At 41.7% G+C, this 18,926-nt stretch overlaps 1 protein-coding gene across 2 annotated transcripts; it reads left to right on the top strand.

Annotated features, from left to right (window-relative positions):
• The first annotated feature begins 647 nt into the window (after positions 1 to 647).
• Positions 648 to 18,926, top strand: Knstrn (kinetochore localized astrin (SPAG5) binding protein). 2 transcript variants are annotated; one of them, XM_013159019.2, is made up of 9 exons: positions 648 to 910; positions 1,069 to 1,160; positions 11,725 to 11,845; positions 12,873 to 12,920; positions 14,142 to 14,244; positions 14,546 to 14,639; positions 15,785 to 15,837; positions 16,797 to 16,871; positions 18,160 to 18,926. In XM_013159019.2, the coding sequence occupies exons 1-9, from the start codon at positions 714 to 716 to the stop codon at positions 18,289 to 18,291; spliced, it is 915 nt and encodes a 304-aa protein (XP_013014473.1). In that variant the 5' UTR covers positions 648 to 713; the 3' UTR covers positions 18,292 to 18,926. The 2 variants fall into 2 exon arrangements, with proteins under 2 accessions (XP_013014473.1, XP_013014472.1); XM_013159018.2 differs by having other exon boundaries at positions 651 to 910; positions 14,139 to 14,244.

The raw sequence follows: 18,926 nt of genomic DNA, 5'->3' as shown, positions 1-18,926 counted from the left end.
GATATTTGCTGTCATCCATATCCACCCACTTAGAAATGTCCCAGAAGTCCTCAGTAAATATTGATGGAAGAAATGAATACATAGGTGGATTAAATAATGGGGAACTCTTCCCTACATTGTAGGATAGTCTTAAATCTCTATCTAAATCAGGACACACAGATTAAGTGGCTTAGTTCAACCCATAGGTCTTTTTCTTCAAGACTCTATCCACCTCCACCTTGTAAGTGTACTTTTCATACAAATATCCTGGCCAGGTGGGGAAGAGAAGGGAAAGTTAAAATGATTAAAATTTGATTATGTAACCCAGCGTAGTGGTGTACATCGGTAATCCCAGGGAAGTTGAGGCAGGAAGACCACTGCCAGTTCAAGACCAGCCTGAATCACATAGGGAGAGCTCTGTCTCAAAACAAAACAAAACAAAACAAAACAAAACCCCCAAAAACTATGCATATGTACCAGTTCCCCAAGATTAATGTAATTATGTATCGACATATCTAATTTTAAAAAAGAGAAAAACAACTTGGGCACCTGGCAAGTAGCCCGTAACAATCACAGGCCAAATAAAGAGGATTGTAACACAGACACCAAACGTGGTCACATTTGCGTCCCCAGGCAGCAGCCTAGTCCTGAGGCTCATTAGCTCCATTCAGGCCGGCCAAGGGCACCAGTCCCCGCCCGGGGTTTGAGCCTGCCGCTGGAGCCTTCCGTACAGCATGGCGGCTCCCGGGGCAACAGTGAGGGACATAGTCTTCCGTACGGCAGGGCAGTCTGCGGAGCGGGAGCCACACCCCCTTCCGCCGGGCCACCGGAAGTTTCTTTTTAAAACGGAGGCGGCTGAGCCAACCTGCAGTTTGGCAGTTGTTGCCAAGCATCCTTTGACCTCGAGCGACAAGGACTGCGCGCCGGAGCGGTGGGCGCCCGGGTTGGGATCTCCCAGGACGAGGGTCTGGTTTGGGCAGGGAGGGGTGGCCTAGTTGTGAGTGGAGCAGTCTTTTTCCAGACCTGGGAGCCAGGGTCGATCGCGTCGCTCGGCCGTGAGCCAAGCGTTGGTAACATTGTACCTTCCAGGACCCAGCCGTGCCGCCTCGTTAAGATGACCAGTGTAGGGAAGACCATGGACAGCGTGCAGTCACCGGCTGTGCCCAGCGGCCCGCCCGCAGGTGGGTATCCACGCCGACGCCTTTTGCCTGCCCTGAGACTCGCCTGGCATGGCATCGCTTCCGAGGCTGAGAATTCTCTCGGCCCAGCTACTTGCTAGACCGTGAAACGCGCATCTTCCCGCCTACCTGTGCTGCACTCACCAATTCTGTTCAGGTCACAGGTTGTTGTGCAATTATATTCTCATTAAGCTAGGAACTGCCTTTTATTCTGTTTCCGTTTTCTTTTCAGACTTGGGCTATCTTGCAGGTCAGACAGAGTGTACTGTCTGGAAGGAGTGTCATTTGACAAGTGGGATGTGCATGGGGAAGTGTTAGGGTTCCTTCCTGGTGTTGTTACCTGCACAATGACTGGGAATACGCCCCAGTCACCAGAACACTGTTGGGGGGGATTATGAGGCAATTGGTCATGATCCTTTCCCAGGTGATTTCCATGTAGCTGCTTGATGAGCAGTGACAGATTTGATCTCTAAAGTGAACAGGATTTTTCTCCCAAGGCTTCAAGGGGCGTTGCTTCATATCTCTTGAATCCTAATCTTGGCAACAGCAGGGCCTGGAGGACTGCAGCCAGGTCTCCCTTACAGCTCTGTAGTCTTTCCCTCCTTTGCAGTGCCCTTGATCAGCCCACTGTGACTGGCTGGTTTTCATCTCTGCTTTCCATGACTTGTCCCAGCTTTATGATGTAACTGCAACCCTTTAAATTTTAGGGCTGTTCCCTAAAATTTTGTTTTAATTTGGAGCATAGATTGACTGGTTCTGTTTTTTGAATAAGCTATCAGTGGCACACACCTATAATCACAGCACTCTGGAGGCAAAGGGAGGAAGATCGTCTCAAGTTCAAGGCCACCCTGGGCCACGTGATAAATTCATGGCCACTCTGAATTGCATACCAAGGCCTTTTCTTGAAAAGTAAATAAATACAAATACAAAATTTCCTAATCTCTAAGATCTAGCAACTTGATTTAACTGTTATGGCTCTTAACTTATGCCCGGTTTGAAAGGACTATTTTACATGAACATAGTGAATATAATCTAGGAAAACTGGAGTGGGAGGATAAAGGACTTGCCCAGCACAAGCAGGGCCCTGGATTTGATCAAAAAAAGGCAAAACCTGTGTGTCAAGGGGGTTAGTCTTTGTTCTTCCATAGGTATGTACTTTTCTTTCTTTCCAAATTCGTTTTATTTCAAAGAGAAAAAGAAAAACAACATTTCAAAACACATCAATCAGGGAGCAACAATGGTACATACATTGCATATTGTCATCCCCAAATCACCTAGAGCGCAAGACATCTGCACTCAATTGTCTGAACAATACTAGCACAAATTTTTATCTTCAATGAACTCAGAGAAATCAGTGGTACAACTACCTTAACTTTTTATATACATATCCATATGTTGTTTCTTTCAGCTTCTCACACTAATGAGACAATATGTTTACACATCTGTGTCTTATTTCACTAATGAGTATGGTCTCAAGTTGGATCCATTTACCTATAAAAAACTCCATTTTGGGCTGGGGATTTAGCTCAGTGGCATAAGCACCTGCCTTACAAGCGTGCAGTCATAAGTTCAATCCCCCCCAAAAAAAACTTCATTTTATCCTTATTTATGGCTGAGTAGTACTCCATGGTATAAAAATACCACATCTTTTTTTATCCATTCCTCCCTCAGTCGTTGGGCATTTAGGTTGTTTACAAGATCTGGCTGTTTCAAATTCTTCTGCTATAAACATGAGTGCACATACATTGCTGTGGTATCTTTTGGGAAGGTACCCAGAAGGGAAATCTGAGTTGAATGGGATCTCTAGTCCTAGTTTTCTGAGGAAATGCCACACTGATTTTCACAGCCCCTCCAGCATTTGTTATTGCTTGATTTCTTGATAATAGCCATTCTTTCTGGCGTGAGATGGAATCTCAGCATTGTTTTGTGTCTCAAATGACCAGTGATGTTGAACATTTTTTTTGTCTTTTTCATTTTTATCGGTACTGGGGATCGAACTCACGAACGCCTGCTTGCAAGGCAGGTGCTTATGCTGCTGAGCTAAATCCCCAGCCCCCGAACATTTTTTTTTTACATATTTATTTGCTGTTCGTATTTCTTCATCTGAAAGTGTATATTCATCTCCCCTGCCCATTTTTGGATTGGATCTTTTAAATCTAGGAGGACTGATTTTTTGAGTTCTTTATAGGTTTTTGATAATAATTCTTGGTGTGAGGAACAGCTGCAAACATTTTCTCCCACATTGTGGGTTGTCTCTTCACTCTGTTGGTGGTTTCTCTTGCTGTGCAAAAGCTTCTCAGTAGGGTGAGATCCCAGTTGTTGATTCTTTGTGATAGTTCCTGGGCAATTGGGGTTTTGTTCACAAAGTCTTAACCTACAGCAATATTTTCAAGAGTTTTACCTACTCTATCTTCCAGCAGATTTAATATTTGTTTTAATATTAAGAACTTTTATCCATTTTGATTTTAGCTTGTTACATGGTGAAAGATATGGGTCCAGTTTAATCTTCAGCATGTGTAAAGCCAGTTTTTCCAGCACCACTTATTAAAGAGGCTATGTTTCTTCCAGTGAATGTGTTTGGCACATTTGTCAAAGATAAGGTGGCTTAGTGTGTCTGCAGTTGTTTCTTCTAATCTGTTCCATTGATCTTTGGGTCTGATTTTTTGTTTTGCCAGTACCACACTTTTTATCACAGTAGCTTTATAGTATAATTTCAAGTCAGGAATTGTGATACTGTCTGTCTTGTCTTTGTTGCCCAGGATGGTCTTTGCTATTAGAGGTCTCTTCTGATTCCAGATGATTTTAGGATTATTTTCTCTAATTCTGTGAAATATGCTATTGGAATTTTGATTGAGATTACACTGAATCTGTATAACAGTTTTAGAACTATGGCTATTTTACTATATTGATTGGTTCTTCCTACACAAGAGCACGGGATCTCTTGTCATTTTCTAATATCCTCTTCAATCTCCTTTTCAGAGTACTGTAGTTTTCAATGTACAGGTCTTTTACATCCTTTGTTAGATTAATTCCTAAGTATTTCATTTTTGGGGGATGCTATTGTAGAAGGTGTTATTTTCCTAATATCTCTTTCAGTCAGTTTGTTATTCATGTACAAGAAGGCTATTGATCTTTTTTTCTTTGTCTTTTTCTTTTTTTATTGGTACCGGGGATCGAACTCATGACTGCCTGCTTGCAAGGCAGGCGCTTATGCTGCTGAGCTAAATCTCCAGCCCCCAAGGCTACTGATTTTTGAGTGTTGACTTTGTAACCAGCTACATTAATGAATTTGCTTATTAAAACTTACTACTCTTTTGGTGGAGTTTTTGTCTTCTATTTAGAGTATTATGTCATCTGCAAATAACAATAGTTGAACTTCTTCCTTTCCTATCTTTATGTCTTTTATTTCTTTCTCTCTAGGTCTAATTGCTCCAGTTAAAGTTTCCAGGACTTTGTTGAATAAGAGTGGAGACAATGGACATCCTTGTCTTGTTCCTGATTTTAGAGTGAAAGCTTTCACTTTTGTCTGTTTAGTATGATGACTTTTGGTTTGTCATAAATGGCTTTTATCAGATTGAGATAAAGACCATCTATTCCAATTTTCTGTATTTTTTTTTAAATCATGAATGGGTGCTGGACTTTGTCAAAAGCTTTTTCTGCATCTATTGAAATGATCATATGATTTTTGTCCTTGGCTCTGTTAATATGATGTGTTACACTTATAGATTTACGTATGTTGAACCGTCCCTGCATTCCTGGGATGAATCCCACTTGATCATGGTGTACAATCTTCTTGATGATTTGTTGCAGTCTGTTTGCCAGGTTCTTACTGAGGATTTTTGCATCAATGTTTATTAGGGAAATGGGCTTATACTTCTCTTTCTTAGTTGGATCCTTCTCTGGTTTTGATATCAGGGTAATGCTTGCTTCCAAGAATGAATTTGGGAGTATTGCTTCCCTTTTGATTTCATTAAAGAATTTGAGAAGAAGTGGTATTAGGTCTTCTCTAAATTTCTTGTAGAATGTGTCAGTGAATTTGTCAGGGCCTGGACTTTTCTTTGTTGATGGGTTTTTAATTACATCTTTGATTTCATTGATTGATATTAGGTTATATAGGGTTTTTATATCTTCTTGACTCAGCTTTGGTAATTCATATGTATCTAGGAATCCATTTTTTCTATATTTTCCATCTTACTAGAATACAAGTTTTCAAAGTAGGTATAGATGATTTTCTAGATTTCTGCAGGGCCTGTTGTGGTTTTACCCTTTTTGTTTATAATTGCATAGATTTGAGTGTTTCCTTTTTTGATAAGGTTAGCTAAGGATTTGTCATTTTTTAAAAATTTTTTTGGGTTTGTCAATTTTATTTAATTTCTCTCTCTCTCTCTCTCTTTTTTTTTTTTTTTTTTTTTGTCTTTTTCATTTTTATCGGTACCGGGAATCGAACTCACGACGGCCTACTTGCAAGGCAGGTGCTTATGCTGCCGAGCTAAATCCCCAGCCCCACTTTTATCTAATTTTTCAAAGAACCAACTCTTCAATTCATTGATTCTTTGTATTTTTTTTAAGTCTCCAATGTGTTAATTTCTGCTCTGATTTTTATAATTTCCTCCCTTCTATGAGCTTTTGACTTAGCCTGCTGTTCTTTTTCTTTTTCTAGAATTTTGAGGTTAAACATTAAGTTGTTTATGTGTGCTTGTTCTGTTTTCCTGATATGGATATTTACTGCTGTAAAGTTCCTCCTTAAGACTGCTTTCATTGTGTCCAGCAAGTTCTGGTATGTTGTATTGTCATTGTCATTCAACTATATTAAACTAATTTCTTCTTTAATTTCTTTTTTTTTTTTATTGGTACTAGGAATTGAACTCACGACCAGGCGCTTGCAAGGCAGGCACTTATGCTGCTGAGCTAAATCCCCAGCCCCTCTTATTTAATTTCATCTGTGACCCATTGGTTGTTCAGTAGGGTACTATTTCATGTCCATGTGTTTATGAAGTTCTTATGGTTTCCTTTGGCATGAACTTCCAATTTCATTGCACTGTAGTCTGATAATATGCATGGGATAATTTCAATTCCTTTGCATTTACCTAAACATGCTCTGTAAGCCAGTATGCAGTCTGCTTTGGAGAACTTCCCATGTGTAGCTGAAAAAATGTGTATTTTGATGCTGTGGGGTGGAACACTCTATATAGACATCTACTAAGTCTGTTTGTTTAAAAGTTTGATTTAGTTCTAATGTTTCATTATTAATTTTTTTTTGTCTAGTTAATCTGTCTTTTTGTGACAGTGGGGTATTGAGGTCTCCCAATTGTTATTTGATTTGTCATGTCTATTAGTAATTGCTTTATGTAGTTGGGTACACTGGTATTTGTTGCACATATATTTGATTATATCTTCCTCTTGGATTGTTCCCTTTATGAGGATGTAGTGACCTTCATCTCTCTTAATTAGTCTTGCTTAAAATTCACTTTGTCTACAAATAGAATAGCTACCCCTGCTTTTTTCTGAGTTCTTGTTACATGGAATGTTGTTTTCCAACCTTTGATTTTTCAGTCTGTGAATTTCTTTTTGAATTAAATGTGTTTCTTGTATGCAGCATATTGTTGGATTTTGGCTCTTGATCCACTCTGCCAGTCTGTCTCTTGACTGGTGAATTGAGACTATTAACGTTGATGGTTATAACTAAAATGTATTAACTTATCCTTTTCATGTTATTTTTCTGTTACTTTCCTCTTTTTTTTCCCCCTCCTTCTAATTGTTTACCTTCCTTGGTGGATTCCTTCTATTGGGGTTCATAGAGTATAGTGCTTATTATCATTTTCTAGAATGTCCTTCGGAACATTTTGGAGTGCTGGTTTGGTGGTCATAAATTTCCTCAGATATTCTTTGTCATGGAAGTATCTTATTTCTTTATCAATTTTGAAAGATAGTTTTGCAGGGTACATCAATCTGGGTTAAAAGTTGTTTTCCTTTAAAACTTGAAGTACTTCATTCTAAGCTCTCCTTGACTTGTAAGTTTGTGTTGAGAAGTGAACTGTGATTCTGATGGGCTTCCTTTATAGGTGATTTGTTTTCTCTAACAACTTTTAGGATTCTATTATGTTAGAGTTCTGGAATCTTTTATTTTTATTTTTTATTTTTTTGGTACTGGGGATCAAACTCATGACCTCGCACTTGCCAGGCAAGTGCTTATGCTGCTGAGCTAAATCCCCAGCCCTAGATTTCTGGAATCTGGACTATGATCTGTCTAGCTATAATTTTTTTTTTTTATCACAGCTAATTGGAGTTCTATATGCCTTATTTATCTGTATCAGTTTTTTTCTCTATCAGGAAAGTTTTCTGTCACAATGTCTGTGAACATATTTTTAATGTCATTTATGGTATATCCTGCTTGTTCATTAACTCCCATTATTATTCTTTGTCTCATCTAGTAGCTCCTGGATTGTTTTCTCATGTTCCCTTACTAGTTTTGAGAAATCTTTTTTTTCTTGGTTACTAACCGCGAACCTGTCTTCAATATCTGAGATCCTGTCTTCACGTTGGCCTACTCCGATTCCAATACTTTCAAGGGAGTTTTATTCTCCTGGATATCTGCTTGAATCTGCTTTATGGATTCTATTTCTTATGCTGATCTTCCATAATTTTCTTAAGCTTGTCTTTTTTTGTCTGTGTCTGCTCTTATGTTGCTAAGCACGGTGTATATTTTGGTAATCTCCGTAGTTATCTCAGCGATTATTTCTGATTTCATTTTTCTCACAGTCTCATTCTTTTGCTTTGTTGCTTCCACTTTAGAGAGACTTGGTGAGGGGCTTTCTCTCTCTTTTTAGTTTAATTCCTGGGCTGCTTATAAATTGCCTGTGGTAGGTTGCTTTATTGTTAGAATTTAGGACCCTTAGGTGATGATTACTTCTCTGAGGTATCTTCTAGATGTGGCTGATTTTTGAGTTTTGAGTCTGTTGTAAGATTTTAACCTCTTCAGTTTGTTGGAGATGAGAAGTTGTGCTTGTTTGGCCTGGTCCATGGTTTTTTGGCACTGTACCACCATATTTCCTGTGACCCTTAGTTAATCTCAGTCCTGGACTACCAGGACCAATAGCTGGAACAATTATGTCAATTTTGGCTGTAGTGGTACCAATAGTATCATCCCTATAAGTTTCATCTCTGGTACCAAAAAAAAAAAAAAAGGAAGACAGAAAGAAAGAAAGGAAACAACAAACTGAACTAACCCTTAATTTGCAACTTTTAACTATATGAACTAGATTTGTGGTTGTGTAACAAAATGCAAAACAAACCAGATACTTAAATGCCACATATAAGTCTATAATGTATCAATTTTACCCTTATGGTTCAAATTTAAAATGGGTTAAGGAGAAAATAGAGAAGACAAAGAGATGATAGTTAAACCAGGAGGATAAATGGGGATCACTCTAACTTGAAGAACCTGAAGGCCAAGAGATGAAAGAGATGAAAAGAACAGAACAGAACAACACCCACAAAGAGGTTAGGAACCACTTTCACACTCATACACAAACAAGGAGAAAGAGGGAAAAAAATGAAGAAGAAACAGTTCACTTTTTGGATTCTCTGGGTTCACTAGTAGACCACCTGTGGACACAGAGTCCTGAACCATGCCAGTCTATCCCAGCAAGCCAGCAGTTGCTTTATGGTGGAGTAGTGGATAATTTCACCAGACCTGCCCTGAGACCAGACTTGGGCTTGCTGTCATGCAAGCAATTTCCATTGGTCTGCGCCCAGGTGGGACCTATTAGATGAAGCTGGCAAAAGTTCTGGATTCTGAGCTTATCTCCAAAATGGCTCTTAGCTAATCGCTCTCTCCCCATGGGAAAACTAAGTCCTCTGTACTCACCATCAGCCAGTGCAGGCCTCCATGTCCACTGTTACCCTCCACTGCTGCATCTCTCTGCAGAGGCCTCCATGGTCAGTCATCCCCATCACCATGACCATGTGTCCCCAGATTCAAGCAGCTCCTCTTGTGCCGTGAAACCCGTTTCAGCGTGAAGGCACCTCCAGCTACTGCCTTCTTCCTCGAAGCTTTGCTTTTTACTCTCTCTGTGGGCTTCAGTTCGCATTTCAGATTCTCCCTGAATCCAAAGGACCCACTCACTTTCTTCTTGTCTTCCTCACGGTGCTTTATTCCAGCATCTAGATGGTGACTGTCAGAGAGGCTGTTATTTTCTGTAGGTATGTACTGGAATTTGCCATGAACTGCAGTACATGTGCATGGTAGATAGTGTGTGGTGGAAGACCGGCATAAAGATGGAGGAGATGTACCTTTTTTTTTTTTTATTAGAGAGACAAGGTATTGGTACTTCACTTAAATGGGTCAACCTCCCAGAGTGCTGGGATAACAGGCCTGCACCACTACAGTGGGCTAGAAAAAGGCCTTTTTGAGGGAAGAAATGTATCATCTCAGGGCTGTTGCATGGTTATCTGATCCTGGCCCAGCAAGGACATCAGAAAGAATACCAAATAGAAACCTAAACTTGCTAGATATAGTGGTACAATCCTGAAATGCAAGCTAAATGGGAGGCTGAGGCAGGGGATCACAAAGTCCAGCCTGGGTTACTTGATGAGATTTTATCTCAAAATAAATTGCCTTTCATGTATGAAGCCCTGGGTTCAGTCTTCAGAACCACACACACACACACATACACAATGTAAATGATTGGCAAGGGTAAGGGACCAATGTTAGAGGCAAACTGTGGAAGAGAAACAATGAGAGGAGGCAGTTTAGAAACAGTCTATGAAACTGAAGTGTTTTATTTATTCTAGCACAACTTCTTGAACTTTAGATCATATGCCAGCTATGCTGTAAGTGCAGAAGACACACACTTTTGGAGTAGTCAGGAGGACATGCTGGTGAAAATGGGAAACAGTTAAAAGAAAAAGTGAGCATGTGTGCTTTGGGAGAATGTGCAGAGTGCCTCAGGAGGAACGAACTAACTGGTATTCCATTGGTGTTTGAAGACTCAGCTGGGTTTACTTCCATTTGGACTTCCATTTAGCTCTTTCTTATATCAGTGTCTACATTTGCATTTATTCCTGCAGTCATTTAATTGCATGCAGCATGAAACACTGAACTGTCACCTTGAATTTTTCTTTCTAAGCCAGGCAAGGGGGGCACACCCTGGCCTCTTAGAGGCTGATACAGGAAGATTGCAAGTTTAAACCCAGCCTGGATAACCTAAGCAATTTTGCAAGACACTGTCTCAGAAAATAAAAAAGGCTGGTCTGGGAAGCAGCACCATGAGCAGGCTGCCAGCAGACTGGAACAGACAGACCCCAGTCGCTCCCTATGAGTCAGCGTCATTCACAGACCTCGGCTAGAGAGAACAAAACCACACCAGCAAGTAAGCCCAGTCTAGGAAGCAGCAGCATGGGTGGGCCACTGGCAGACTGGAACAGACAGACCCCAGCCCCTTCTGGTGCAGGGGCTGGCAAACAAGAAGTACCAGCACCCCAGCTCCCCACCCTGGTGAAGGGACTGGCTTATCCAGAGAAACACAGACTGTGATGATAGCTATGAAGGTGAAATGCAACTGGATGCCTGTGGTGTTTCAATGTTTCACTACCATTGCAGGCCTAGGGCCGGTGGTCTGATCATAGGTTCAAAGGATAGCAGTACACAGTGTGACATCTAGGGGGGTCTCCTGAGGGTTGCAGCCATTGTTGATTCCTTATGGTCTTGTTTTGAAAGTCCTGTATTGTTGACATTGTTTTGTTGGATTGAGTTTTATTTTCTTTTGTTTGATTATGTTAAATCGTGATAGGAGCAGCGATTTCAAAGATAGCAAGATATATTATGGTAGCAATTTTGGATTTACTAGAGGCTTGTTTTGAAGTCCTTTATTGCATTCATTGTTTTTATCATTTCTGTTTTATTCTGTTGTGTTTGATTTTCACTATATCCAAAGGTATCTGCAGCTATTTTCAAGACAGCAAAAAGTATTATGGTAACTATTATTGATCTCATAATGTTTTGAAGTCTTATATCTTTTACACTGTTTTTTTTTTTTTTTTTAAATAAGGTTTTATTTATTTATTTATTTTTGGCCTTTTGTTTTTGGTACTGGGGATCAAACTCATGACCTTGCACTTGCCAGGAAAGTGCTTATGCTGCTGAGTTACAACCCCTACACTGGTTTGTTTTGATTGGTTTTATCCTCTTTAGAATAAAAAAAAATTTTAATAAAGATAAATAAGGGGTTGGGGATGTAGCTCCAAGAAACACCAAATAAGTAAAATTTCAAAAAAGATTTTCTGTTGTCGTTTAGTCTTTTTTTTTTTTTGTCTTTTTCCTTTTTATCAGTACTGGGGATTGAACTCACGACTGCCTGCTTGCAAGGCAGGTGCTTATGCCGCTGAGCTAAACCTCCAGCCTTGTCGTTTAGTCTTGAAATATTGTTCTTTGGGTTGATCTTTACAAATGAAATTGGTCCTTATGAAAATAAAAGGCGTATGACTTGGAATGTTGCTGTTTCTTCTAGGATTACAGCTATTAAATCATGATGTTCAAGGGTGTACCCTCTTGTTTTTTCCCTTGCAGATACAAAAACTCGAGCTACTGCCAAGAGCCTGTTACCTGTTAAGTGCAAAGAAGTTGATGCTTCCAGAAATCTTCATTCAGAAAGTGATACAAAAACCACCAAACCAAAACGAGAGAATGGGTGAGAGCCAATCACTAGTATCCAGTTAGAATTTCCCGCTGGGGGGCTGGGGATTTAGCTCAGCAGCATAAGCGCCTGCCTTCAAGCAGGCACTCGTGAGCTCGATCCCTGGTACCAATAAAAACGAAAAAGACAAAAAAAAAAAAAAAAAAAAGAATTTCCCGCTGAGGTGGGGATGTAGCTCAATGATAGGATGCTTACCCAGCAGGTAACTATCCCTGGGTTTGATCGCCAACAATGCGAAAAATCAGAAGAAAGAAAAGATTAAAAACAAACACACAGAAGAGAAAGAACATCATGGTGGAAATTGCTGAGTACACTATAGCGTTTGAGGTTGTTTGTGATAGTACAAGCCTGTAATCTTAGTGCTCTGAGAAGCTGAAGCAGGAGTATCTGCTTTGGAGTGCGAACTGAACAACTTAGGTAGGGAGACCCTTTCTCAAAATTAAAAAAAAAAATGAAAGAAGGGTTGGGATTGGAGAGTACCGGGCTCTGCTTGGAGACATGGGTTCCCTTGCAGCATTGCTGAGCTGTGTATCTGTCAGGTTGTTGGTGGGGGGGTCAAAAGGAGAGCCCTTTCCCTACTTTAATTTTTGTTATTTTTTAGACTAGTTCTCTCTCCAGCTCAGGCTGACCTTAAACTGTCAAATCCTCTCCTGCAGCTCTAGAGTTGCTGGGACTGCAGCCATATGCCATTGTGTCTGGCTCCTTTCCTATTAAAAAGCCTTTTTTGAAGTTGGGCATGGTGATGCATGCCAGCAATCAGGAGGCTGAGGCAGGAGGGTTACTTTGAGTTTGAGGCCAACCTTGGTTACATATTGAGATCTTGTATCAAAAAGGGGGGAGGTGCTTTTTTTTGATGCTCTGCTGAAACCCAAGTACAGCCCACAGACTCTCACACCTGTGCTGTGTGTCTCATACATAACCTCTAGTTCTTTCCTCAGAAACTCAAAACTTTGCTTCACCTTACGGCTAAGCATACCAGGGTGTGATTCGCTGATTAGGCTCATTGTTTTTGCTTCTTTAGGCAGACAAAAATTGCAGAGCCCTCCAATAAGAGGAACATCAGAAAGAGGTAAGCATGGGGAAAGTGAAGTGGGCCATGCTTTTAGAGGATTGCAATCCTAGTACATATCAGAATTGTTCTTGGGACTTGTGGAGGGGTTTTTGTAGTCACCTTTAAAAAGTACAGTCATGATTGTTCTTTGTGGGGAGTTGGCACATGTACATAACTCACCTTAATTCATTCTGCACCCCCTTTCCTCCTCCCTCGCTGGTCCTGTTCTCGTGGCGCAGGTTTTATCCAGATCCCCAGGTGGAATTTTCAGTGCTGAGGCACAGCCAGATGCAGGCATTGCCATTGGCAGGGCAAGAGCCAATAGTGCCACCTTCTGGGGTCCCAAATAAGAGCCTTTTTGACTCTTTAGCAAGATTGCTGTTGCTGGCCCAGCAACAGAAGTGGGAAGCTTGTGGGATGGGGTGGCTGCATGTGGTCAGCAGTATCAAGATACTGACCATATCTGGTAGTGGGCAGGGCTAGGGGTATAGCTCAAGGGTGCAGTGTTGGGTCTGGTCTGTGCAAGACCCCAGTACCCCCCCACACACACACACAGGAAGGTTTTAAAGACAGAGTACTAGAAAATAAACTGGGCATGATGGTGTGTGCCTATAATACTAACACTCAGGAGGCTAAGGCAGGACTGTGAATTTAAGCCCAACCTGGGCTACATAGCTAAACCCTGTCCAAAAAAATCTAGCAAGCAAGAACTTCAAAGTGGCTATTTTTTTGTTTGCTCTTTTGGTTTTTTGAGACAGGGCCTTGCTACATATAGTTCAGCCTGGCTTTTAACCCTCTGTGTAGCACAGGTTGGCTTCAGACTTGTGATCCTCCTGCCTCAGCCTCCTGAGTGTTGGGATGACAGGTGTGCACCACTACATTCAGCAATCCTGGCCATTTGCTATAAGCTTACCATGTGTCAGTAGCTGGGCTAAGCTAAGCATTACACGTGGGTTTTTGTTGTTCTCTGTGACAATACTGTGAAATATGAACGTTATTTTAATTCTGGAAATGAGGAAACAACCAGGTGGTACAACTCACTGAAGGTCATATATCACGTAGCATGAGATATGGGTATTATCTTAATTTTAGAAATTCAAATATAGAGCTTCAGAGAGTACATACAGCAGGTTGTTACTGTGTAAGAAAGCCAGGATTGAGACCTGTTTGGGGAGGTCTGTAGTCCACATTCTTTAATTCTTCTGCTTCTCCATGTAAGTACCACTACTGTTACAGCAGCAAGCCATTGAGAGAGCAGAAATCAGAGGAAGAGCTGAAAGACAAGAACCGGCTCCTGGAGACCGCCAACAAGCAGTTGCACCAGAAGTTGATTAAAACTCAGGTAAGAGCTAGATACGGTGGTGTCCACCTGTGATTCCAGGATCCAGGAGGCTAAGGCAGGGTTATGAGTTCCAGGCCAGGCTGGGCTACCCAGTGAGACCCTGTCTCAAATAAAAAAAAGGAAACAAGATACAAACAAACTTAAGTAAGAGACCTTTGTCATCTGTACTTGGAATCAGTGGATGGGAGCAAGCTGCAGGGGCAGAAGGAGATGCAGCCAGGCTTATGCTGTGGGGAGGACAAGCAAGGATACCTAGCATTGGCAGGACTGCTCCTGATGTCTCTCTGTGACGCTCCAACAGGGAGAGCTGAAGGACCTGACCCAGAAGGTGGAGCTGCTGGAGAAGTTTCAGGACAACTGTTTAGCAATTTTGGAAAGCAAAGGCCTCAACCCAGGTGAGAGAACACCTCCCCATAGGTTGGCACCTTCTGTGGGGGCAGCACACATGCCCTTTGTGGGTGACTGACAGCACTGCGTGTGCTGAGGTAGGGAGTACGAGTTGCTTGGCAAAGCCCTAAAGATTTTGGGGAGCTTCTCTTGGTTCTCATGTGATGTTGATTTTTGCCTAGCCAGTAGAATTGCAGGGGATTGCAGAGAAAAAAGCTTTCTCTTACCAAGCACTGTAGGCCGTTCATTTAGGCCAATAGAGCTGACCTGGCAGATAGACTAGAAACACTGTATTCCTCTCAAAGGAGGTGAAGCTTACTGCTAACTTACCCACATGAAGGGTTGAAGAGAGAATGAGGTGAAATCTCAGGACTTCCTAAATCTAGCTAATCAGCAATATCGGGACACCTTAAATGTGACCCCTGGCTAGAGGTGTAGCTCAGTGGTAGAGTGTGTGCTTAGGATACTCCAGAAGGAGTGACCCTCATTCAGACACTGCCTGGAGGGCAGTCAGTGGCAAAGAAGACAATGGAAGGAGAAACTGATTGCCTGAAGACTGAGACAGCCTCAAGGTGAACTGAAGAGCCAGAGATACACAAAAAAGTGCAATTGTGGGTTGTACGGTGTGTTTCTGTGTTTTAGTGTGGGGTCCAGGAATTTAAAAGCACGTGCCCTACCACTGACCTGTGTCCCTAACTCCAGTTTAAGTACTCTTTATAGTTGCCATAAGCATTTTGTATGATTTTACCATGTGTATCAAAGTGTTGTTTTTTGGTTTTGCACTTTGTTTCTGTTTTGTGATCCTGGGGATTAATCCCATGTTCTTTGCACTAAGGTATATCCTTAGACCTGTTTTTGAGACAAAAATCTCACTAAGTTTCCCAGGCGAGGCTCAAATTTGTGATCCTCCTGTCTCAACTTCCCCAGTGCTGAGCTAAGGAGAGCAGAATGAATTTTGGCCACATGCAAGCTTGAAGTGCATGGTGGTGAAATAGTTCCAGCAGGCAGGAGTGGGTGACTCTGCCTAAGACCAGGCACTCAGAGATCCCCCCAGGAGTGTATTCCTGTGTCTGCTCATGGAGGAGGGTCTGCTTTCTTCTGCTTACAGTGTGGTTCCTGAGGAAGCTGACTTTATTGTATCCATCTGTTTTAGGCAGCACCCTGGCGTCACAGCAGGAATCCACTGTGGATCACAAGGACTCTGTGGTAAGGGTGTGGGTGGGAAAAGCGGGGCCAAGTAACATAAGAAGGCCTCTGTTGTGTGCCAGATAACATACTTTCTTTGAAAGGTGGCTTTGTGCTTACAAATATAAATATTCTGAATTGAAAATTTACTACTTTTTTTTTTTTAAGTAGGATCTTCCCATGTAGTTCAGGCTGCCCTTGATCCCACTATACAGCCCAGGCTGGCCTCGAACTTGCAACAATCCTCCTGCCTCAGTCTCCCAAGTGCTGGCATTACAAGCCATGTACCACCATGCCTGACAAAAATGGACTAGTTTAAAAAAATATAATAGAAGGGAAAAACCTATAATTTCAACTACCTGAGAGGCAGAGGGAGACCATTCCTTGAAAGAAAAATTTATAAAGTGCTGGGGATATAACTCAGTAGTAGAGCACTTGCCTAGTGTAGTTCAATTCCCTAGCACTGCAGAAACAAAACTACATGATAGAGTGACCTTCTAGAGCTTTCTGGTGTGTCTATCCTGCACTTTATCAAATTTTTCCTATACTCCTTTGCTGAGAACTGAATGATACAAAGATCCAGTCTAAGTTTGAGTTTACAGGGACTTTTTGCTCCTTCTCTGAAGAAGGAAGATAATATGTTTGACCTGAAAGTCGCTCATACTTGTGTGATCTCTTCAGGAAGATCAGCTATCATAACAGGCCATAGAATAGTACCCGGAAAGCCCTCCTCAGCTCCCTTGAACTATCAGTCATCCTATTTGCAGCTGGCATGTTTTGTTCCCAGACCTGTGTAGCAAAGTGTGTCACAGTGCAACAGCCTGGCTCTTCGTCACTCAATCCACCAAAGAGGTCCTCGAGGGACCTGATAGGGAGCCCTGCATATATTCAGTGTGAGATGACTTAAGTGGGATCCCATCATCTGAGTCAGCACTTGGGTTATATGAATCTTTGTTCATTACAATGTATTTTCCTCTTAGTTGCTATTAGAAACTTTGCAAGACGAGCTGAAGCTATTTAATGAAACTGCCAAGAGACAAATGGAGGAGCTTCAGGTGAGAGGCAGACATCACCCCGAGTGGGATTATCATTCCCTACCTCCTTAGGTAGATTAGAGAAGAATCTTTCTTTCCTATTTTCTGTTTAATAAACTATTTGGAAATAATTGTAGATTTACATAGATAAGATACAGGGCCAGGGATTTAGCTCAGCAGCATAAGCACCTTCCTGGCAAGGGCGAGGTTGTGAGTTCGATCCCTGGTATCAAAAAAAAGAAAAGAAAATACAATTCCCCTAATAGTAACATCTTACACTATCATTGTACATTTTTCCAAACTATGAAAAAAAATTGTTGCATTGTTAACTAAATTCCAAGACTTTATTTGAATTTCACTAATTTTTTTCCACTAATTTCCTTTATCTGTTCCCGAGGACTCTTAGAAAGGTTCCTGTTAAGGGCTAGGGATGCAGCTCAGTGGTAGAGCACTTGCAGAGTGCCTCCCAAGTGTAACTCAAGGCCTTGCTGGGTGACTCTGACAACAGTGCATGCACTGGCCCAGGGAGTACAAGAGTTCCTTGGAGGGGCTGGGGATTTAGCTCAGCGGCATAAGCACCTGCCTTGCAAGCAGGCAGTCGTGAGTTCGATCCCTGGTACCGATAAAAATGAAAAAGACCAAAAAAAAAAAAAAAAAAAAAAAAAGAGTTGCTTGGCAAAGCACTAAAGGTTTTGGGGAGCTTCTCTTGGTTCTCATGTGATGTTGATTTCTGTCTAACCAGTAGAATTTCAGGGGATTGCAGAGAAGAAAGCTTTTCTCTCTGACTGAACACTGTATGCCATTCATTTGGGGCCAATAGAGGTGACCTGGCAGATAGACTAGAAACACCGTGTTCCTCTCAGAAGAGGTGAAGCTTACTGCTAAGTGAGTGCATTTAGGCCTGGGGTTCCATTCCTCACACCACACAAAAAAAGTTCACATTTCCAGGGGATGAGGCATCTTGCAGCTCTGTAGGTTGCTTTACCTTGGCAGGAGAAACCTGTGGAAATCCGTACTATGTCTCAAGGAAGAGAGCTATAGTAAGATTCTTGTATCTGGACTTCTTCTAATCTTGGGGTATTGCGTGGGATTCAGAGCAGTTCATTGCCCTAGTTTAGATACAGGTGTCCGTAGCACACTAAGCCCGCACAGAGTCTAAGGGAACACCATGGCTCTTGGTATTCCTGGGCCTTCCGCAGTGGAGTAGAAGCATAATGTTCTGGTATGGGCATTGTCTATCTGTGAGTCAAGAGTTTCATTTGTGTTTTTGTTTTATTTTGTTTTTCTTTCACAATACCTTTCTTTGCAGACCTTAAAGATAAAGTTGAAGATGAAAGAAGAAGAAAGGATCCAATTCCTAGAACAGCGAACCTTATGTAAACGTCAAGTTACTGATTTTTCAAAAGCCCTGGAAGAAATGGAACAGCTATTAGAAATGTAATAAAAGAAAAGTGGCCAGATGGCCCCTTCTCAAGGATGAACTCAGAGGCCACTTAGGACATCTGCTGAGCCGTGGTTTTCGTGGACTGTGAATCCCCAGAGTGAAAACAGTTTGTGTGATCCGATTAGAGCAGTTTATTGCTGGAATAACAGTTCCTCCTTAAAGCAGGTTTCTTTGCCTTTAGATCGGTCAGCTCTCCTGGGCCTCGCGGTTGGGTAATGGAGGCTTCCAGAGGGGGAGCTGGGAGCTTGACTCTTTAGATGAGACTAAAGCCAGGCATAGTGGTGTACATCTGTGATCCCAGCACTGAGGAGGCTGAGGCAGGCAGAGGATCACTTGAGCTAAGGAGTCAACCTTGCAACATAGCAAGATGCCAGCTGAACAAAACTAAACCAGCTACATGGGAGGACTTGGGTGGTCACATTCAGATTTGTGGAAAGAAACCCTTGGTTATAAATGGAGCACCTTCATCCCAGTGGGAGGTGACACTAAAAAGCCACGCAATGCATTGTGTCCCAAACTGCTTGGGCTCTATTTCATTGTTAAATTATGGACTTGAAGTTGCTTAAAGTTTTTTGGCTTACTAAATGGGATGAAGGTATCAATAAATATACATCTGTAGCTTTTAATCTAAA

This window comes from Cavia porcellus, unplaced genomic scaffold, assembly GCF_034190915.1.
Source record: "Cavia porcellus strain 051 isolate PalLab524CR breed Dunkin Hartley unplaced genomic scaffold, mCavPor4.1 scaffold_6, whole genome shotgun sequence".
NCBI lineage: Eukaryota > Metazoa > Chordata > Mammalia > Rodentia > Caviidae > Cavia > Cavia porcellus.
Note: the sequence above shows the minus strand (reverse complement) of the source record. Positions and strands in the feature narration are given on the sequence as shown.

Coding starts and splice junctions, on each gene's coding strand:
- Knstrn (XM_013159018.2), top strand. CDS start 714: ATGGCGGCTCCCGGGGCAACAGTGAGGGACATAGTCTTCCGTACGGCA. Junction 11,846..12,872: donor AAACCAAAACGAGAGAATGG/GTGAGAGCCAAT, acceptor TTGCTTCTTTAG/GCAGACAAAAATTGCAGAGC. Junction 16,872..18,159: donor GACAAATGGAGGAGCTTCAG/GTGAGAGGCAGA, acceptor CTTTCTTTGCAG/ACCTTAAAGATAAAGTTGAA.